The 21,497-nt window shown below is 40.8% G+C and overlaps 1 protein-coding gene across 1 annotated transcript in view; it reads left to right on the top strand.

The window, feature by feature from the left end:
• The window catches only part of nt5c2a (5'-nucleotidase, cytosolic IIa), a 29,453-nt gene that overhangs the window by 2,497 nt on the left and 5,459 nt on the right, over window positions 1–21,497 (top strand). Inside the window, exons 2-14 of the mRNA XM_083922838.1 lie at window positions 4,116–4,189; window positions 8,582–8,699; window positions 8,823–8,918; window positions 9,709–9,800; window positions 12,160–12,217; window positions 12,421–12,514; window positions 12,623–12,676; window positions 12,841–12,924; window positions 13,051–13,092; window positions 15,394–15,501; window positions 15,662–15,728; window positions 17,414–17,584; window positions 19,374–19,425. Of these exons, the coding sequence (XP_083778964.1) occupies window positions 4,116–4,189; window positions 8,582–8,699; window positions 8,823–8,918; window positions 9,709–9,800; window positions 12,160–12,217; window positions 12,421–12,514; window positions 12,623–12,676; window positions 12,841–12,924; window positions 13,051–13,092; window positions 15,394–15,501; window positions 15,662–15,728; window positions 17,414–17,584; window positions 19,374–19,425 (1,110 nt within the window). The remainder of the gene's footprint in view (window positions 1–4,115; window positions 4,190–8,581; window positions 8,700–8,822; window positions 8,919–9,708; window positions 9,801–12,159; window positions 12,218–12,420; window positions 12,515–12,622; window positions 12,677–12,840; window positions 12,925–13,050; window positions 13,093–15,393; window positions 15,502–15,661; window positions 15,729–17,413; window positions 17,585–19,373; window positions 19,426–21,497) is intronic.

The raw sequence follows: 21,497 nt of genomic DNA, 5'->3' as shown, positions 1-21,497 counted from the left end.
TGCTCGCCAGTAACACGGCAGTAAAAGTGCAGTCCCGCGGCCGTTTACGTTATCAAAATAACCAACCAGGTTCGTGCAGCAGCTCTATTTCCTTCTTTGACAGCCAGATCGATTGCCTTTAACTTAAAAGCAGCATCATATGCACTTCTCCGTTTGTTTTCCATGTTGAGGGTGTTTGCATGAACACTTCCTTCGCGCAAACTGTCGCTGACGCTCTCCTACTCTTTGTTTTGCTCTCGTTACCTGGCGCCAGATGTCTGCCTCGGTCTCGCGCATCCTCGGTAGTGCGCGCCCCTGGTTACCGTAAGCCGTAGAAAAGCCGCACCGTTGTATAAGCCTCAGGGACCAGAACGAGGGGAAAAAGTAGCGGCTTATAGTCCGGAAATTACGGTATTTAGATTGTTTTCTATTGAGGCAAAGCTGCTGGTGTCTCGACACGTTAATGAAAGGGTCCAAATATTTCTGCGACATATTTCTCAAAGTAAGCCATCGATAAAAACCATCTGTTAGGTGTTGTAGTTTGCCCGGCTGCTTTGATGGTGGGCGGGGCTTGGTTTTGGCTCGACTTGGACACAAACTCTCAGTAACAGTACAGTAACAGAATGTTGATTCCTATTTTACCAGCGCTGCCTACTTTCCCAGTTTGATTAGAGTCCAGAGCAGTTATTGACACTGCGTCAGAGAATCTGAGTGGTTGTTGGTTCACATTGGTGGGTCAGGCGTGGTGGAGTCTGGCAGATACCATTGGAGCACACAGAGTGGGCTCTGGGAGCGAACAGTTGGAAGCAGGGAAGGGTCTGTTTCATTGTGCCGTCAGGATAGAGTGACTCTGTATTTTCCATAGAAAGTTACCAACTTCAGCTCGAAGCCCCACTCCCAAGAAAGCTGTACATTCCAATGAGCTGCCTGAGACAAAGGAAGAGGAGACAACTCTGAATGGCTTGTTGAAACCCATGTTTGACAGTTTTTTTATTCCTATTAAACCTTAATTTAACTTGGTAATTCCCATTAAGATTACAAAATGTCTCTGGCCAAGGAAGCAGCAGTGCAGAGTAGTTTCAAACAAACACAAAAACAGTTTTATGGGTTGGTAGACACTCCAGATACCCAAACGTATACGCACAAGCACCATCAGAGTGACTTTCTCATGGTAGGTCCCCTTTAAAGCATTTCAAACAATCCCCCGCCCTGCATAATGGAAGCTCCACTTTGGTCACCAGTTACTTGTTTACTTGGGCTCTCTGTCATTTCATGCCGCTTTGCTGGATGGTAGGGCGGGGCCTGTTTGTGCATGGGTCTTATGCTGGTGGACTTTTGCTGGCAGGTGAGCAGGGAGCTCCATGCCCTGGCAGCATGAAGGCAGGCTGGGCACCGTTCAGCTGTAAACTGGGCCCAGTTTAATATACAACGGTCTGTCAGCGTAAGAAGCTACGCTCCACCTGAAAAATGTTGAAGCCCCCCGCCTTAATGCATGAATGAATGCAGGATGTGTCACGAATTCCTGTTGCTCACCATTAACAACTGATCGAGTCCCTATGACTCTAAATGATGAGTTCATTAGTTGTTGAAAGCAGTGGAGCTTGAGCTTGAGTTTGTCCATTTGGAGATGTTCTTGGTTTTAGTTCATTCTGTGCTACACTCCACTGATCCTGAAATAAACTTTGATTGTAAGAGGAATCCAACTCATTTGGTCACATATCAATTCACGTATGAAGGAAGTGTGAATTAACATCCCTTAACTGACGATCTACCAAGAGTGATCAAATCCCATTAAGTCATAGTGACTTCTAATGAGGCATTAGTTAATGGTGAGTTACAGGAATTCAAGACACATTCAGCAATAATTTATGCATTTACCCAATATGACTCATACATTGGTATGATTAAGTATATGATATGTACCCCTATTATACAGTGCTACCACTGTTTTAAATCAAATGTTCACACTGTTATTAATGTATATTTACCTTACTTTAAAGGTTGAATATGAAGAATCTTTATTTAAAGCTTTATTTAAAATAATAATATTACACCCACGGGGCGTTTGAGGGGTACATAATGAAAGTATTGCTTTTCCATAAGACATATATTTAGTCTGAATTAAAACCCTTTTTTAAATTTGACGTGTTTGACAATGACTTTCTGTCCCGTACTGTTTCCATGGTAGCGGCCAATACGTTGGGCGTTGCTAGTTGCTGGTTGCCAGGGTTGTCTGTTGTTGCTACGTTAAATACTGTTGTAAATGAACTGATGAGTCCAAATGAGTGGTTCCCCTGTTTGATTCATCACTGACATGGAGCAGGCTGATCTCTGACACACTCTGCAACAAACCTGGCAACCCGACTGCTGGAATTCTTTTTTGTTGTTGTGACTACGATCTTGAGACACTAGATGGAGGTGTTCTGCTCATTTTTCATATTCAACCTTTAATGTTGAGTTACAGTAATTCATGACACATTCAGCATTAATTCATGCATTTAACCAATATGAAGAAACGCTGCCATCACCCCACCCTAAAAGCACACCTTTGTCAGGAAAGACTGATCAAATCTAAGTATAGAGCAGGTACTGGAGTCAGATCTTTGATTTGATTTTTGTTTATCTGGAACAATCCATATACTGTACAAAAAAAATCAGATAAAAAACAAACAGATAATCAATTCTGATTAAATCCTTCAAAGAACAAAAAAAGTATGTGTTTGAGAAAGAGCAAGCTTCAACAATCTATAGTGCTTAAATAGTCCTACCCGCACTTTACAATTTGATATAATTATTTAAGCAAAAAAGATCTGTATATATACAGGATGTATGTATACTGCATACAAAAATACAGGTCATACAACAATACAACATCTTACTGTTTAACAATACACTGACTAAATTGCAAAAACAATATATTCAGCTTTCCTCCTCACTGTATTGGTCAAATATTGAGCCAATACAGAGCCATGTAGCATAACATGAAGACGAGCAGCCATGAGTTCAGTGGTAATACTACGTGTATTCTTTATTACAAAGCTTTCCAAGGGATCTGGGTCAAAACCATCCTGCAATGAGGTATGCCATCCTTTTGTTGTTACAACCAACTGCGACTACTGACTAAATGACTTCCGTTTTGATGTCCGTGATGTGAATTGATTCTCCATCCAACCGTCATGGAACGTCATCCATACTGACACTGATTGTGAGCTGGGTTTCTCCCCTGTGGAGACAGCAGGTGGTGGTCATTGTGATTTCCTAGTGTGAGCTCCTTCTGTTGCATTTCCCTTATTCCCGCATCTTTCCTTTAATCCACATCCGTTACTGTCAATCTGATGTCATCTCTCACACCATCTGAATAGAAACTCAAGGCCAGGGTGCAGTGTAAGCAGTCGCAGGTTATATCTTTACTTTGTACAATCTGTATTTCTGCATAAGCAATCAGAGATGTCTTTTTTTTTGTGAGATTTTACTGTTGATGTGTGACTCTTCCGAGCAGCAGTTATGTAGAGCTGATGAAGATTAAAGGGACAGTTCAGCCTAAAATCCAAAATGTATTTCCTCTTGCATGTAGTGGTGTTATCAGTCTAGTTTTGATGTGAGTTGCCCAGTGTTGGAGATATCAGCTGTAGAGATGGAACTAGATGACACTCAAAGTGCCAAAAAGACATTTGAAAAACTCAACAGCAATGGACTCTAACAATGTTGGCAACATTTAGAGTTTTAAATCCAACCTAGTGTCAACATGTGATCACATTAGCTCACCATTTGAAGGGAAACCGTAGGTTATTTTCAGGGCTAAGAGATTTTAATTTCAGATGCACCCATCACTATATATAACCAGTAGGATTGCATGTCTGTTGGTGTTGTGGTTGTTACGTTTGATTTCAGTGATTCATAGTAGTTCACTCAAAAACAGTCTGCCCTGAATCAAACCTGACCTCCAGGAAGTATTGCTCAGTTAATGCTGCGCTTACGTTTCTTCTCCTGTAGCTCTAAAATGTTCCACCGGACTGATTTGTCTACTATTCACTACGCATTAAAAGTGTGCTGAAGGAAGCCTGGGCAGGTCAACATTTCATTTGAAATGCCAGCTTTGGTGCATTGATTGACCATACATTGTTCTCTCCTTCCAGAGTGTTTGTCAACCGTAGCTTGGCCATGGAGAAGATCAAGTGTTTTGGTTTTGATATGGATTACACTCTGGCAGGTAAGTGCAGTGAGACTTGTTGTATCAGCCATGATAAACACATGAAGCTCAAAGAGTAGTGGCTGGGGCGTACACCAGCTGCACATGTCCTCACATACTCCTCACGCCTGGAGATATTTTCTGTAACTTACAATTCTGCATTTTTATGTGAAGCGTATCAAATACACATTTGACAATAGTTAAACTGGGATACATTTTTTTCTTTTAATCATTTTTTCCAATAATCAATGGGTTGCATATCCAATCCAATCCAATATGGAACCACTTTTATGACGAACCCAGCTTCAATCTCAACCAACTTGATGGTGAGTCAGACTTTGTGTCGCTGGAGGTTTGCTTCTCAGCTTTTACACTTAGGCTATGTATCGCTGTGACCAATCTTCTCCAATTGCGCATTTTTAAACATACCAACACGAAAAGGTTCAAATGCAGTGATTCCCAACCTGGGATACTTGTAGCCTAGGGGTGCTGTTGCTAAATGATTAGCTTAAAGTAATGGAGAGTAGGTTGAAATAGTTAAAAGTAATGCATAAATGATTGAAGTAGTTTGCAAAAAGTAGACTAAACCGTTCAGACAATTAGCTTAACTAGCTAAACTAATGGATGATAAAGTTAGGTAAAGTAACATTTGAGGATAATTTGTTTAAGTACTAAAAGTGGAATGTTTAAAATAGTTAACTAAAAGTAATGTAGTGAAGATGAGATGAGATGAATAATTAGCTGAAAGTAATTTAGAAATGGTTAATCTAGTTAGCTAAAAGTAATGTAGAAATGGTTGAACTAGTTAGCTAAAAGTAATGTAGAAATGGTTGAACTAGTTAGCTAAAAGTAATGTAGAAATGGTTGAACTAGTTAGCTACAAGTAGTGTAGAAATGGTTGAACTAGTTAGCTAAAAGTAATGTAAAAAATGGTTGAACTAGTTAGCTAAAAGTAATGTAGAAATGGTTGCACTAGTTATCTAAAAGTAATGTAGAAATGGTTGAACTAGTTAGCTAAAAGTAATGTAGAAATGGTTGAACTAGTTAGCTAAAAGTAATGTAGAAATGGTTGAACTAGTTAGCTAAAAGTAATGTAGAAATGTTTGAACTAGTTAGCTAAAAGTAATGTAGAAATGGTTGAACTAGTTAGCTACAAGTAGTGTAGAAATGGTTGAACTAGTTAGCTAAAAGTAATGTAAAAAAAATGGTTGAACTAGTTAGCTAAAAGTAATGTAGAAATGGTTGCACTAGTTAGCTAAAAGTAATGTAGAAATGGTTGAACTAGTTAGCTAAAAGTAATGTAGAAATGGTTGAACTAGTTAGCTAAAAGTAATGTAGAAATGGTTGAACTAGTTAGCTAAAAGTAATGTAGAAATGGTTGAACTAGTTAGCTAAAAGTAATGTAGAAATGGTTGAACTAGTTAGCTACAAGTAGTGTAGAAATGGTTGAACTAGTTAGCTAAAAGTAATGTAAAAAAATGGTTGAACTAGTTAGCTAAAAGTAATGTAGAAATGGTTGCACTAGTTAGCTAAAAGTAATGTAGAAATGGTTGAACTAGTTAGCTAAAAGTAATGTAGAAATGGTTGAACTAGTTAGCTAAAAGTAATGTAAAAATGGCTGAACTAGTTAGCTAAAAGTAATGTAAAAAAATGGTTGAACTAGTTAGCTAAAAGTAATGTAGAAATGGTTGAACTAGTTAGCTAAAAGTAATGTAGAAATGGTTGAACTAGTTAGCTAAAAGTAATGTAGAAATGGTTGAACTAGTTAGCTAAAAGTAATGTAGAAATGGTTGAACTAGTTAGCTACAAGTAGTGTAGAAATGGTTGAACTAGTTAGCTAAAAGTAATGTAAAAAAATGGTTGAACTAGTTAGCTAAAAGTAATGTAGAAATGGTTGCACTAGTTAGCTAAAAGTAATGTAGAAATGGTTGAACTAGTTAGCTAAAAGTAATGTAGAAATGGTTGAACTAGTTAGCTAAAAGTAATGTAAAAATGGCTGAACTAGTTAGCTAAAAGTAATGTAAAAAAATGGTTGAACTAGTTAGCTAAAAGTAATGTAGAAATTGTTGAACTAGTTAGCTAAAAGTAATGTAGAAATGGTTGCACCAGTTAGCTAAAAGTAATGTAGAAATGGTTGAACTAGTTAGCTAAAAGTAATGTAGAAATGGTTGAACTAGTTAGCTAAAAGTAATGTAGAAATGGTTGAACTAGTTAGCTAAAAGTAATGTAGAAATGGTTTAACTAGTTAGCTAAAAGTAATGTAGAAATGGTTGAACTAGTTAGCTAAAAGTAATGTAGAAATGGTTGAACTAGTTAGCTAAAAGTAATGTAGAAATGGTTGAACTAGTTAGCTAAAAGTAATGTAGAAATGGTTGAACTAGTTAGCTACAAGTAATGTAGAAATGGTTGAACTAGTTAGCTAAAAGTAATGTAGAAATGGTTGATCTAGTTAGCTAAAAGTAATGTAGAAATGGTTGAACTAGTTAGCTACAAGTAGTGTAGAAATGGTTGAACTAGTTAGCTACAAGTAGTGTAGAAATGGTTGCACTAGTTAGCTAAAAGTAATGTAGAAATGGTTGAACTAGTTAGCTAAAAGTAATGTAGAAATGGTTGAACTAGTTAGCTAAAAGTAATGTAGAAATGGTTGAACTAGTTAGCTAAAAGTAATGTAGAAATGGTTGAACTAGTTAGCTAAAAGTAATGTAGAAATGGTTGAACTAGTTAGCTAAAAGTAATGTAGAAATGGTTGAACTAGTTAGCTAAAAGTAATGTAGAAATGGTTGAACTAGTTAGCTAAAAGTAATGTAGAAATGGTTGAACTAGTTAGCTAAAAGTATTGTAGAAATGGTTGAAATAGTATAAAAGTCTTGGGAACTATTGTAGGAAGCATTAAGGTTTCCTCAGAGCAGTGGTCTCAAACTACCAGCCATATCCGGCCTATTTCACATTTTCATCATTTTTCCTTTTTGGTTATTTATTTATATATTTTTGAATAATGTTTACATAAAAGGACCACAATGCAACCAGTGTCAGAAATTCAGGGGGACCCAAGAAATCTCAGAGCAGAATGCCGCTAAAAACCATGGTTGAGGGGCAAAATTGTCCCCAGGCAGGATCGGAGCGTAAACATAAAGGGTTCACCCACTGTAACCAATGCTGCTCTTGCTCAGCTGTGTGTGAGGATATTCTTGGCCTGGAGAAAGTCAATACAGCAAATCTACACACCACGGCAGGAGGAGGGGTCCGGGCTGTGAACGCAGCCTTAGAGCCATATGGGGTTGTAGTGGCCGATACCAATATGTGTCAAATAGGGGTGACCCCGGATAGCCGACTATTCGACGGTTCGCTCCGAGGAGCCTGATTCGACTTCGAATCGTTGCAAAATGTGATTATGAAACAATGGATTATTCCATTGTGGCTCTGGGGGTGCTGAAGATCTGATTTAGATGCTTGGTTTCTCCCAATAAACCATGATAAAAAGCCTATTTGGGTATAAATATAAGCCTATTAATAAATACAGTTGCTAAAAAAGTGAAAATAACTCATGTGCTTTTAATCTATCCCCTTAATGTGCAGAAATAACCCCCTACCCCTCGTACACTAAGTTGTACTATCCATGATCAACAGGTCTGCTCCTGTTTAATCATCAGCATCATTTCCTTTGAATATTTACCTGTTTGTTGTTTTTCATTATAGACGTTCAGTCCGACACAGTCTGACACAGCACCGTGAAAGTGAAACTACAGTTCTATTATTATTGTTATGTTCTAACGCACATACTTTTAATAAGATGCTCCTATCAGAAATCACATCTCTCAGTAACCCTCTGCCTGACACACGTGTGACCGTGCAGCGCTGGACTCACGCGCACCCGTCGCTGTCTGCTTTACGTCCATAGCTCGCCACCCCGGATCAGAGGGTTTTTCATGAGCAAAAAACCCAAAACAAAACAATTTGATTTGACGATTAGTCCACTATAGACAAGACGTGACAAATCACTATCATTCCACTATGAAAAGTTTTAGTCGAGGACACCCCTAGTGTCAATATTCATCATCTGTAAATCAATCAAAGAACTAGTCATCCATGGTTATTTGCTGGTTGACAGCTTCGTCTCATCTGATACATGATACTAATATTTATGCGCTAACAAATGATAGAGAGAGTAATGTTTCCATCGCCGCAATGTATTTGAATGCTTCACTCTGTCTGGCCTTAAAGAGTCTGTGGTTACAACTGCAATTCTAAGCAGACCTGAAAGTTCTAAATAATACAGATTGTTTTAGAAAGAAACTGTTGAGCTATTGCTGCATGGTGCAAATAGAGCCTCTGTATAATGTTGTTGTAGGACCAGTGTGTTTTCATGCGCTGCCCTCAGATGACAGATGTCTGTCCTTCTTTCTGTTCTTCCAGTGTATAAATCTCCAGAGTATGAGTCGCTGGGCTTCGACTTGACGGTGGAGCGCCTGGTGTCCATTGGATATCCACAAGAGCTGCTCAACTTCGTCTACGACCCCTCCTTCCCCACCAGGCTGGTTCACAAAGCCCTGCCTTTTTCCAAATCAGTTTGAATACCAGTGCAACAGACCCTCACTCTCAAGTGTGCTTTCGGTCTCTGACTGTTTTCTCCCCCCCCTGTCTCCATTCTTCTCAGAGGTCTGGTGTTTGACACAATGTATGGCAACCTGCTCAAAGTGGATGCGTATGGAAACATCCTGGTGTGTGTGCACGGATTCAACTTCCTGAGGGGGTGAGGGCCACTACTCCCACTGAGCTGTAAACATAGTCCATCACAAAAAAAACACACAGACTGTATATAAAGATGAACGATGTGTATCCACTTTCATTGAACAAAAAGTCAGCCAAAATATCCAGCATACGGGAGTTGTCATGTTGTGATTTAGGAGTCCCGTCTATGCATCCGCCTGACCTGAAATCTATGCAGTAGATGTTGAGATATTTCACAGAATAAGTGGACATTTCAAGACAAATCTGAGGATCACCAAAGTCAATTCAGCCTCAGTGCACTATGAAGGTCTGGTTAAGATTTCATGGCAATCCATCCAATAGTTCATTCACATAAAGAAAATACGCTAAATAGACTACAGGGGAAGTCTAAAGATATCAAACATTGCATACTGCCTTATCATAAGTCTGTTGCCTAACATACTGTATGAGTGTGTCTTTGTTGACAGGTGAATAGATTTCTAAGCATCCGTTTCATAAGTCTGTTCAATCCCAGGAGAAATGTGGGCAGGGAAAGTGAAAAAGCACCACACATGAATATCTGTTTGTTTATTTAATTACCCCCCAGGTGTTTTTGAGTGCCCAGGTGATGAATCCTAATGACTGTGGAGATCCTCTGACGTTTCTCCTAGCGTAACCATGACACCCCTGTGTTGTTAGTATGTCATTCTAATAACACGTGCAACGTAGACATTTATGAACGCTGCAGAAAGAGCTAATACAAATGCAATGTGCGTTTCCTGCTTGACCTTCTTCACTCGTTCCCCTCCTGTGTCCGTGCTCCCTCTGCACAGACCTGACATCAGAGATTTGTATCCCAACAAGTTCATCCAGCGTGGAGACACTGATCGCTTCTACATCCTCAACACACTCTTCAACCTGCCTGGTAAGAACACACAGCAACACAACAACACAACTTTTACAATCCACATTCAATTATTAAAGTATTAAAACCTGATGGACTCAGAAATGTGAGATTGGAAGGTATTTCATTTATACAAGGTCAATCAGCTGAGGATGAATAGAGCTGCCATTAATACCATCAGCCTTCAGGCATCATTTTTGAGTTAGGGAGAATAATCAGTGCATCATTTAGTCTGCAAAATGATAGATCTGAAATTTAAAAAAAAGATGAGCCATGTTGTCAGAGCCCAAAGTGTTTAAAAAAAGTGTGATTTGTCTATAGCCCCTACAGCTATTTAATTTCCAATCATTTAGAATTCAGAAAAGTAGGAAGTTGTCTTTCAGGAGAAGGTGGAGTTGGTAAAGTCAAACTTATTATGAATGAATGAATGAATGCTTTATTTCAAACATATGAAAAAAAAAAGAAATTACACTTGAAACACGAGTCATTAAAAACACTTTGTATGTTTGAAAAGGAGCAGGAAGAAGCTTAAGCTTATTAATTCCTACCCCTTCTCCACTCAGTACCTATACTATAGGTTTTCTTACTTCCTGTGTATCCTGTTTCTTTTATTTCTTTTTTTACTTTTTTTTAAAAATGTATTTATTTATTTATTTATTTTAATAACTATATAATTATCAGTTAATCAACTAATTTCACACCTCCTGCTTTCATCTCAGTTTGTCTGTCTGATAGAACCCAGTGGATTTTGAGGTGCATCCCACTCACAGTGCAGATAGACCTATTACTTGTTACCCTCATTAACACTGCGAGTTAGGGGGACTGCATTGGTATCCCGCGGGACAACACAAATTGTCAGTGAGTTGTGTTATCTGTTGATTATGCCGATTTTATGATATCTGAGCTATTGTAATTACAAGTTTCTGACTGTGTGACTGTGTTTTTCTAGAAGTGCCAATATATCTGACTTCACAAAACCGATGGGAATACATAAGATTTTATTGATACCAATGTCAGTATCGATTCTGCTCATCGAGCCGATTCTTCATCAATTCCCTTATTGAGCCCTCATCTTGATCTGTTTTCTGTGAATGTATCTGTGCGTGAACACAGTGTAGAGGACATGAGAGAATATCTGTCCAGCATTCATTTCATTTAGGCTTTCTTAGTCAAACATGGAGTTATTGTTATGGAGTTAACACTCGTGTGTAGAGGGTCAAACACATGTCATTCCTGGAAGTTAAAGGGTGGATGTGTAGAATCAAGGGATGCAAACAATTGATCAATTCATTAATTCATAAGGATTAATCAATTAACAATTCATTGATTATCGATTAATTGTAATAAAAATAAATAATTAAATAAATGAATTGCGTTTTGAACCCTTAATTTCCCCCAGTCCATGTGAGGGCGCGCTTGAAGCCAAACGTACACGCAGGAACACAAGTGAAGCAGTTCTCTGACGACAACAACAAGACAAACGAGAAGCTGTACACTGTCAGGATGAAGAGGCCAAAACGGAGCGCGGTATGGAGCCACTTTAAGACGTGAGCTCCCGCAATTTCCTTAACACCCGCCTGCAAGTTATAGTCACAGTGTCAGGACCTGACACACCTGAAGCCTCCGTATGTAACGAGCTGTCTGCAGCTTCTGAGCCGAGTGACAGCAGAAAGTTACTAAACCAAAATAGTTTTCATGTCGGCTCTATGGGAAGAAATCAACGGTGTTTAACTGATTCATTGACTCTGTTTCTCCGCCCTCACGCACAGACTGATTATAAGCTCAGGGGCAAACGATTCAGACTCCAGTTTGGTACTGGTTTTTAAGTGGAACCTGTTCTCAATTGAGTGCGTGAAACCAAAACAAATGTGGACGCCTCACGTCAGACAAACACTGTGCAGTGTTACCAATGTATGTAGAGTCCTCTGCTTCTCACGCAATCAACTGTAGTCATACAACCCTCTTGATGGTGGGAACACGTGTTTAGCATCCATGAATGCAGGCCACACTGTATGACAGAAGGTTGACAGTGCATCTCAAGGAATGTAGTCACATGTCAGTCATCTGGTGCCCACTCTGATGCTCCAAGTTTGGCGCTTTTGCACTAAACTGTCAAAAAACGGTTTTATCTTCTACTGGAAAATGAAAAAAATAGCTGTAGGATCATATTTCCTAACACAAAAAGTCAAATGACTTTAATTCAGTTTGACTTTAATACGACCTAGGAAAAGAAGACTTTAGTTAAACTGGAGTTCACTGACCAGGCTCCAAAAGTCATTCCACTGTTTTCTTTAAATTGTTGATGTGTCATATTGAATGCATGTTGATTTTCAGGTCTACAGTCAGCCTCCTGATCCTACTCTTCTTTCTTCCTCCTCAGAAACCTACCTCTTTGCCTGCCTGGTTGATTTCTTCAGCAACTGCTCCAGATACACCAGGTACTGCTTCCAGAATCCTGGCTTTCTGTAAGACGTGAAGCTGGTGACATTCTGAATAAGCGCCTGTTTGAGGATCATGTTCAGAGTTGCAGTGGCATTTCCACTTTTTAGTTTTCTGTCTTAACATCAAGTGGTTCTGGGGGAAACTGCAGAATTCCATGTTACGCCGGATCTAACGTCAGCATGATTTGAACTCTCTGTAGTTGTGAGATGGGCTTCAAAGATGGCGACCTTTTCATGTCCTATAAGAGCATGTTCCAGGATGTCCGCGACGGCGTGGACTGGGTTCATTTCAAGGTGGGGTCCTTTGCTTTTCCACATGAAACCTGTTTCCAGGCAGCTGTAGAGCACCACCTGCAGTCAGCCCAGCTACAGCCAACAGTCCACTGTTGTTTATCTTCACAGGGCTCCTTAAAAGTAAAAACGGTCGAAAACCTGGAGAAGTATGTGGTAAAGGATGTAAGTAAACCAGCATAATACACGCACACCAACGATCTATCAGCTTGGACTTTAATTGTACCGTATTATTGTGTAGTAGTAAAAGAGCTCATTTTAGCTCCGTCTCATCTGTTCTGCTGTTGAGTTTTCTGTTGTTGACGTCGGTTCTGTTTTCCTCCACCTAGCCGAAGCTTCCTCTGCTGCTCAGTCGCATGAATGAAGTAGCCAAAGTATTTCTGGCCACCAACAGTGATTATAAATACACAGAGGTGAGAGGAAAGTTTGTATACACTCCCATATATTAATGAATTTCTAACGTGATAATGCCAGGTGATGTTAATGATGGAATATGTTGTTCTGGGCCAGGATGGTAAAAACAAACTGTCTTTTTCCAGAAAATCATGACCTACCTGTTTGACTTCCCTCACGGCCCAAAGGTAACTGGAATGATTCAATAACATTCGTATTGTCAGGAATCTCGACAGATTTGAATTGGACCACCTTGCTTAGAAATTGGTGGAACAGATATTGTATGACGTAGGGGTAGGGTCGTGCCATGTGACGATAGAAAAACGTCTGTCGTTTCATATTTTGCTCTATCCTTTATCACGCGGTGTCATGAATCATGCACTTTACAGGATGAGGGGTGTGTGAAGATGAAGTGAGTGGAAGGATCTGAAAGGAGTCTCTCCATGCGTTATTAGGCCTAGGCACAGCCATAACTGTGTTTCTCTCTTCATTAAATCACCAGAAAACATCTGTAACACACACACACACACACACACACACACACAGACCTCTATACACACCAGACTCACGACACACACTTGGGCATAATGTGACTCCCTGCAGTGTTTCAGTGGAATTGATCATTTAGCGACTTATTAAAGTTGTGCCGAATATCATTTTTGTGCTTTGGATATTCGGCAATAACCAACAGTGAACATCTGCTCATAACATGATGTCATCAACAGAACTACGAACACTTATCCTGCCGAAAATTGCATCCACAGCAATGCTCGTTATAGACACTCAATCTGACACAGCTCAGTGAAAGTGAAACTACACTTCTAAATATGCCGTCAGCTATTGTCAAAGAAAGATACAAATAATGTTATAAAAACAAATACTTTTGATTAGATTCCATATCAGAAATCACATCACTCAGAAAGCGCTATGTGAACGCGCAGCACTGGACTCCCGTACACCCACTGCTGTCTGTGCCAGGCGGTGCCTCCAGGGATCAGAGGGTTTAATATTTCCACACCTTCACAGTGCAATTAAAAAGAATAAAGAGTCCAAAAATGTCCTGGGAAAACGTATTTTACAGTTTGCCTTCACTGATAGCTGACATTAAGCAAAAAAAACAACAACAAACGAATAGGTGTATCTGAATACTGAAAATGAAAACCAAATACCCACCCAACGAAATTACATGTGAATATTCTGGTCCAGCCCTAAATCTAACATGAGTATCTTTTTTTAGTACCGTAATTTCCGGACTATAAAGCGCACCTGACTATAAGCCTCACCAGCTAAATTTAGGGTAAAATACAGATTGCTCCATATAAAAGCCGTACCCGACTATAAACCGCAGGCGTTTGATGTGTAATTACCGTAGTATATAGGGGTTCCTGCTACCACGGAGGGGATTGTCGGGACAGAGATGACTGTTTGGGAACGCAAAGCGTCCCATTTATTAACAATAAATCTTTCAATCATTCAATCAAACTTTCACATCTTTGACATGGCGAACAGCATTCGTGCAGAGTACAAATAATACAACGGTGCAAAGTAATACAAAGTGCTCGCCTGTAACACGGCAGTAAAAGTGCAGTCCCGCGGCCGTTTACGTTATCAAAATAACCAACCAGGTACGTGCAGCAGCTCTATTTCCTTCTTTGACAGCCAGATCGATTGCCTTTAACTTAAAAGCAGCATCATATGCACTTCTCCGTTTGTTTTCCATGTTGAGGGTGTTTGCATGAACACTTCCTTCGCGCAAACTGTCGCTGAAGCTCTCCTACTCTTTGTTTTGCTCTCGTTACCTGGCGCCAGATGTCTGCCTCGGTCTCGCGCATCCTCGGTAGTGCGCGCCCCTGGTTACCGTAAGCCGTAGAAAAGCTGCACCGTTGTATAAGCCTCAGGGACCAGAACGAGGGGAAAAAGGAGCGGCTTATAGTCCGGAAATTACGGTATATAAAACGCAGCAATATGGGAAATATGCCGTTCTTTGTGGTGATTTTACATAAACTACTTGTTAATTTGAGTTACAAAAAAAAGGCTATATCGGGATATAAAATGACCTTTATCGTGATATGAGATCTTTGTCATATCGCCCAACTCTATGTAGGGGTGTAAGAACATTTGTGATTCTGTATCAATTCTCAAAAACACTGATTTTTAAGTAACCCTCTGAAAACCTGCGGAACCTGCAGTCTCTACTGACATCACTGTCTTTAAGAGGCTGTAGCCTCGGCTCAGACTGGAAAGCTGAGAGTCAATGAGCCTAATTCATGTGTGATGGTATCAGGCTCCATAGTGGCCATTTCATTGTAGTGAGAGCATTTTTCTGAAGTGAAAGGTTTCCCTAAAAATAGATTTTATTTCATTTTTTAAAACGCAACATATTAAAGCATAACCCTCGTATCATGAAACAAATAATTTCACCAGATTCTGTCTGTCTGTCTGTCTGTCTGTCTGTCTGTCTGTCTGTCTGTCTGTTTGTGTTTTCACAGCCAGGTACACCTCACCGGCCCTGGAAGTCGTACTTCGACCTGATCCTGGTGGACGCCCGCAAGCCTGTGTTCTTTGGAGAGGGAACAGTGCTGCGGCAGGTCGACACTGTGAGTGTGTGTTGTAGAAGCCTGCATGGACAAAACACAACACCACTACTAAAGTAGAATCATTAGTCATTTAGAAAGGTTGGGCCAACAACCCCACGTTTTCTGTATAAACCTAAATAGATTGATTGTAAATGAATGACTCAGTGTGTGTTTATTTCAGACCACAGGTCGGCTGAAGATCGGCACGTACACAGGACCTATCCAGCATGGTATTGTTTACTCTGGAGGTAAATAAGGAACCTTCTTCTTTTCCCCTCAATTGACTTGTCTGCTTATTGGTGTTATTATTATATAACAACAAAGGGAATGTTTTCTGGTGCTGGGAAAGGCAATCTTCTTGGCTGTTTAGCTACTTATCCTCTTCTAACTGGCCCAGCATGAATACTGCTTTACGTTTGCCATGTCTCCTTAATGGGATGGCAGCATCGCCCTGCTACAAGGACCAGGGGCTGCTGAAGCCTACTGCTGTCATCAAAACAAGGAGATGCCGTGCCGGTGTAAGAGGAAACATAAACGTGGCAGCGGTATTTATGGTAGGCTAAGGGCCGACCCCAGCTGTGCAGCCTCTCAGTGAGTGCGGCTTCATGATTGCGTGGAAGCCAACAGTTTCTTAGTTCCAGCAGTGTGTGACAGCTGTAGACGTATCAGCATTACCATCAGCATGTAGCACTGTGTTTATCACACCAGGGGCCTCATCATTATAAATCTACCTTTTTAATTCATTATTGTTGGCCATAACTTTGCACAAAACTTTTTGAATACTTTGGCTAAATGGACACACCTGCCGACGTATGCAGTTCTAAAATTCAATTAAACATGTGATTTAAAAACATGTAGACCTAATAATTCATTACAACTGCATCTTAACAGTGTAGTCCTATATCAGTATAGTCTATCCACAACTTCAGCTAGGCTTTAAACGTGTGTAAAATACTGCTGCCAATTAATTTATAGTTATAGTTAATATAGTGTGTTTTTCTGCTGACTCGGCTGTATTTAATGGTGTTTCAGTCGAGTGTCGGTGATTCCTGAGTCGTTGCGGGAGCTCTACTGGTGATGGTTGGCGTAGGAATACGCACGCTTCTCCGCTAGTTATTTTTCTATAAATACCAACGCTTGCCACCGCACATTTCTGCCCGTCTACGCAAGGTGTTTGTGCGCAAAAAGCTTTAGAAATGAGATCCCTGGAGTGTTCGCTGCACCCATGTGGGCTGCTCTGGGAGCCCACAGACAGATGGTTAAACTATTAGCAACATTTTCTCTTCAGCACTGAAACGCCTCGCAGATATTGACACTATTGGATTTCTGTGACGGAGGTGTTGGTGAGAGTTGTCGCTTTGTGTGAATAAATCCCTGTTGATGGCTGAGACGGTCTCTGCTGACTCTTTTGTAGATCTTTCTATTTCTATAATACAGCGTTCTGCAATACTCTCAGTCTAAAAGAGTCTGACAGAGAAGAGGTTCTGACAAATGCAATAAAACAAAAGTCAATATCAGCAAAGCATGTCGGAGCTGTTGCTTATAGTTTAGCCTTCTGCTAACCGTAGCCGTAGGCTCACAACTGCGGCATGTTCATGTTTGTACACGATTGTAGCTGGAGCCTCGAATCACAGTCCGTCATTCCAAAGAGCTTTACAGACTGACAAGTTTGCAAAGAAAACAGGATGGTAATCCTCATAGAAATGCTGCTGTATAACACATCAGGAAGAACTAAATGACAGTACGTACAGGTTACTGTGTGGAGCTGGTGTGGTGTGAGCTCTCAGGACAGAGAAGGAGACGGAGAGCTGCAGCAAGGGGGCTCCCTCTGCTTCAAATTCTGCTGTTGTTGTTTTTTTATTCTTTACCTACTGCAGCTTTAAGAGGTTTCCAAAGTGGACAGAATTCCCTAAATCCCATATTTGTACTCCAGGTTCTTCAGACATCGTGTGTGACCTGCTGGGTGCTAAAGGAAAGGACATCATCTACATCGGAGACCACATTTTCGGCGACATCCTCAAGTCAAAGAAGCGCCAGGGCTGGAGGACTTTCCTGGTGATACCCGAGCTGGCCCAGGAGCTGCACGTGTGGACTGACAAGAGCTGTAAGACTCAACATGGACACAATTGTTCATACATGCACATAAAGCTTTCTAACCACTGCTTTTAGTTCAGTTAAACTTATTTAGAAGTAACACAACTGAAGAGCTGGCATGATGCGCCAATCCAACCTTTTTTGGTGCACTCGCACTGTCCATCCATACCTGCTCAAACAGGTTTCACGGGTAAAGTCGGGTTCCTTTGACCAGTGTGAGTGCTTGCCGGTCACGGCCCCTTTAGGAGAGGTGGGCTTTAGGAGAGGTGGGCTTTAGTAAAGCACGTTTGCACGTGTACGAGCACGAGCGTGCGCACGTGTACGAGCACGAGGCCTACGGTGGTTCTGAGGTCATTTCCTGTGCGCCTGTTGGGACATAGAAAAAAGAAGGAGGGACCATGCGCGGACATTTAAAACAATGGCGGTGAAAGGTTCACGTTGGTGTGATGCGGAGGTGGAGTGTTTACTGCAGATTTGGTCGATGAAAAGATTCAAAAACAGTCGACAAGACGCACAAAAACTCCGAGGTCTACGGAAAGATCTGGAAACAAAGCCACGCACACGCGATCAATGCGTGTGACGTGTTACGGCGTGATGACGTGTAGGCAGCAAGAAGCATTCTCCGAGGCCCAGGCAGTGTGAGTACAAACAGGCCTGGCCAATGGGGGTAGAGGGAGGGGGGATAAGTACCCTAAAGCCCGGGGCACGGTACCGATGGACAGTGTGAGTGCGCCCTTAGTCTCGATACCGATACCTGGTCATATCGGTCAATATCCGCTACCACTCCGATCCCATTGTTGAATTAATTAAGTGTACAGCTCACCATGTGGAAGAGACTAAAGGCATCAGGCTTGACTTAAACATTACTTCCCTAACTTTGTTAAACAAAATGTAACAAATAAACACAATTGTTTGTTATGTATTCATGTGCACCGGCTTAAACTTCTTTGACAAATGAAATGTTAAAGCTGAACCTGAGAATGAATTAACTTAAATAACAAACAACAATCAAACAAATTTGTAAATATTTTGTGCGAACAGGAATATGAAGTGTAGCAGCTAAACCTGATAACATAGTAACGATGTCGAAGGTGCAGCGCTGTTTGTCCTCTCAGACTTTCCGTAGCTGTTGTGCTGTTAAGCTGTTCAGGTAAAGCTGTGGTTTTTCCTTTTGTTCTTATTTTCCTCAGCTGTACTTTAGGGAACGCATGTCTATGGCATTTTCAGTGTTAAGTTAGCACCATGCTCATTTTTGTAACTATTCATAAAAGAAAATCTTAGCACAGGCTATTGTAACAGTGTTGTTATTTGATATTTTTTATCTTTCTTTTCTCAGTTGACTGAATGAGGTGAAATCCCTCCATACAGCTGAGTCTTTGCTCGCTCCATGTTGTTGCTGGTGTTGGCTGTGAGGCAACAGACATGCTGCTCGCGACCATTTAATGGATCGATCCATGGATCCGGCTAATAATCCGATAACCGATCCAGCTAATTTGTCGGGGCCGATATCCGATCTTAATAGTGGATCGGTGCATCCCTATTTAATAGTAGTGTATAAAAGGAGCTTTATTAGGGGGGTTAGGAAATAATACTCATGATATACTCGTGCTAATTACCAGACAGAACATGTGACTGGGTTTTCTGTGTATGGTCTTTCTTTCACATGGGGTGAATGAAACAATATGAACATGGAATAAATTACTGAATCTCAGCTCGGTGCTAACAGTCTGTTGGATGTAAAGGTGTTGTTGAAGATTGAAAACATTATAAATGCACTAATGCAAGTTGTTGTTTTTCAGCCATATTTGAAGAACTTCAGTCTCTGGAGTGCTTCCTCGCCGAGCTCTACAAGTGAGTTCCTCTTTATGTCAACTGATCACTACGTCTTGCAATGTGTTCACTTTAAACACAAGTCCTTAATGCATCTTTTAGAGATTCTGGTGGGGGGACATTCTGACACATGTCAGAACAAATAGAATGTATAGGAATTGAGGTCAACACTGTAAAATGATTTTAGTTCAAATTCCGCAAGATTTTCATGTATTTAATTGTCTATTAAGTTCCTATCTATCACAGAGTGAGTAACAACACTGGTGTTTGATCATGTGACCCACTAATGAAAACACTTGTTGTCTCTTTGCCGAGTATTCCAATGTGTGTGTCTGTGGAGACATTCCCTCTCTGGATGTAAATACACCACCGTGTTAGTGACACTGCTGACAGAGTTTGGGTTGTCGTAGTGATGTGTCAGGCGCAAAAGATGCGGCTCTGAGGGCCGATGCTTTGTCGTGAATCAGAGGAGCCGGCTCCCAGTTTTTTCCCTTTCGCTGCTTACCTCGGTGCTCAGCCTGAGCTCTGCTCAAGGCAGAACTTTTTAATTGGTCATTATCACGGCCAATCAGATGTGAGGATATAGGATCATACCATTATGTGAAAACAGAGAAGGGGGCGCTGTCTGTCTGTCTGTCTGCCTGTCTGTCTGTCTCTCTGTCTGCCTGCCTGTCTCTGCCTGTCTGTCTGTCTGTCTGCCTGTTTCTCTGTCTGTCTCTCTGTCTGTCTGCCTGCCTGTCTGTCTGTCTCTCTGTCTGCCTGCCTGTCTGTCTGTCTCTCTGTCTGTCTGCCTGTCTGTCTGTCTGTCTGTCTGTCTGTCTGCCTGCCTGTCTGTCTGTCTGTCTGTCTGCCTGCCTGTCTCTCTGCCTGTCTATCTCTCTGTCTGTCTGTCTGTCTGTCTGTCTGTCTCTCTGTCTGCCTGCCTGTCTCTCTGCCTGTCTATCTCTCTGTCTGTCTGTCTGTCTGTCTGTCTGTCTCTCTGTCTGCCTGTCTATCTCTCTGTCTGTCTGTCTGTCTGTCTGTCTGTCTGTCTGTCTTGCATATTGAAACTTTGCTGTGTTATATGTGTAATATAACACATCCACCTCTCCTGGTAGCATTAGCTAACTATGCTAAGTGTATAGTATGTGTATGTGTGCAATAAAATGTTTGATTAAAAATATTACACAAAATAATGCTTTTTCAACAGAATAAATGCACAAAATTAGGCAATTAATTAGGCAATTGCAAAGTCATGGTAAAATAAAGGCCTACAAAAAATCCTAAATTAAGAGCCGTTCAGGAGTCAAAATAAATGCACTAATGCAAGTTGTTGTTTTTCAGCCATATTTGAGGAACTTCAGTCTCTGGAGTGGATTCACCTCTCTGCTTCCAGTCCGTCCCCTATATGTTCCCCTCTTAAATCCACACACACACACACACACACACACACACACACACACACACACATGTTCCTATTACACTTCTGTCCTTACTACAAGCCTGACTCAGAAGTTGGAAGTTCCCGATTTCCAATTACAAGTGAACTCAGCATAACAGTTAGTGACAATTTGGGCCGACAGACCAAACTCTGTCAGCAGCGTCACTAGCACTGCGGCTTATTAACATCTAGAGTGTGAATGTCTCCACAAACACACAGACTGGAATACTCGGCAAAGAGACAACAAGTGTTTTCATTAGTGGGTCACATGATCACTCACCATTGGTTTAACTCACTCTGTGATAGACAGGAACTTTACAGACAATTACCTAGATGGAAATCTTACAGATTTTATCTCAAATACACAAACTTGCTGTATGCACATAGGTTGCACTTTCAGAGAATACCTGTTTTTATTTGGTAAGCAGGTGTCTGCTGAATATATCAGGACACCTCAACCACCTGTGCTCACACTCTGTTCATGTACTCTTTCTACTTTACCAATGTTCCTGCTTAAACTTCTTAACTTTTTCATTTAAATGCACCTACTGGTAAAATGAGTGTTTAATTGGTTTAGTTACAATTGTCTGCATTATTGCATTATTTCTGCACATTTGCCAAGTTTGCCCCTAACCAGCAGAGTGACACAAACAAACATGCTTGTGAAACATCT

Source organism: Echiichthys vipera, assembly GCF_963691815.1.
Source record: "Echiichthys vipera genome assembly, chromosome: 11".
NCBI lineage: Eukaryota > Metazoa > Chordata > Actinopteri > Perciformes > Trachinidae > Echiichthys > Echiichthys vipera.
The sequence above is the reverse complement of the archived record's forward strand: the minus strand, read 5'-3'. Positions and strand labels throughout refer to the sequence as shown.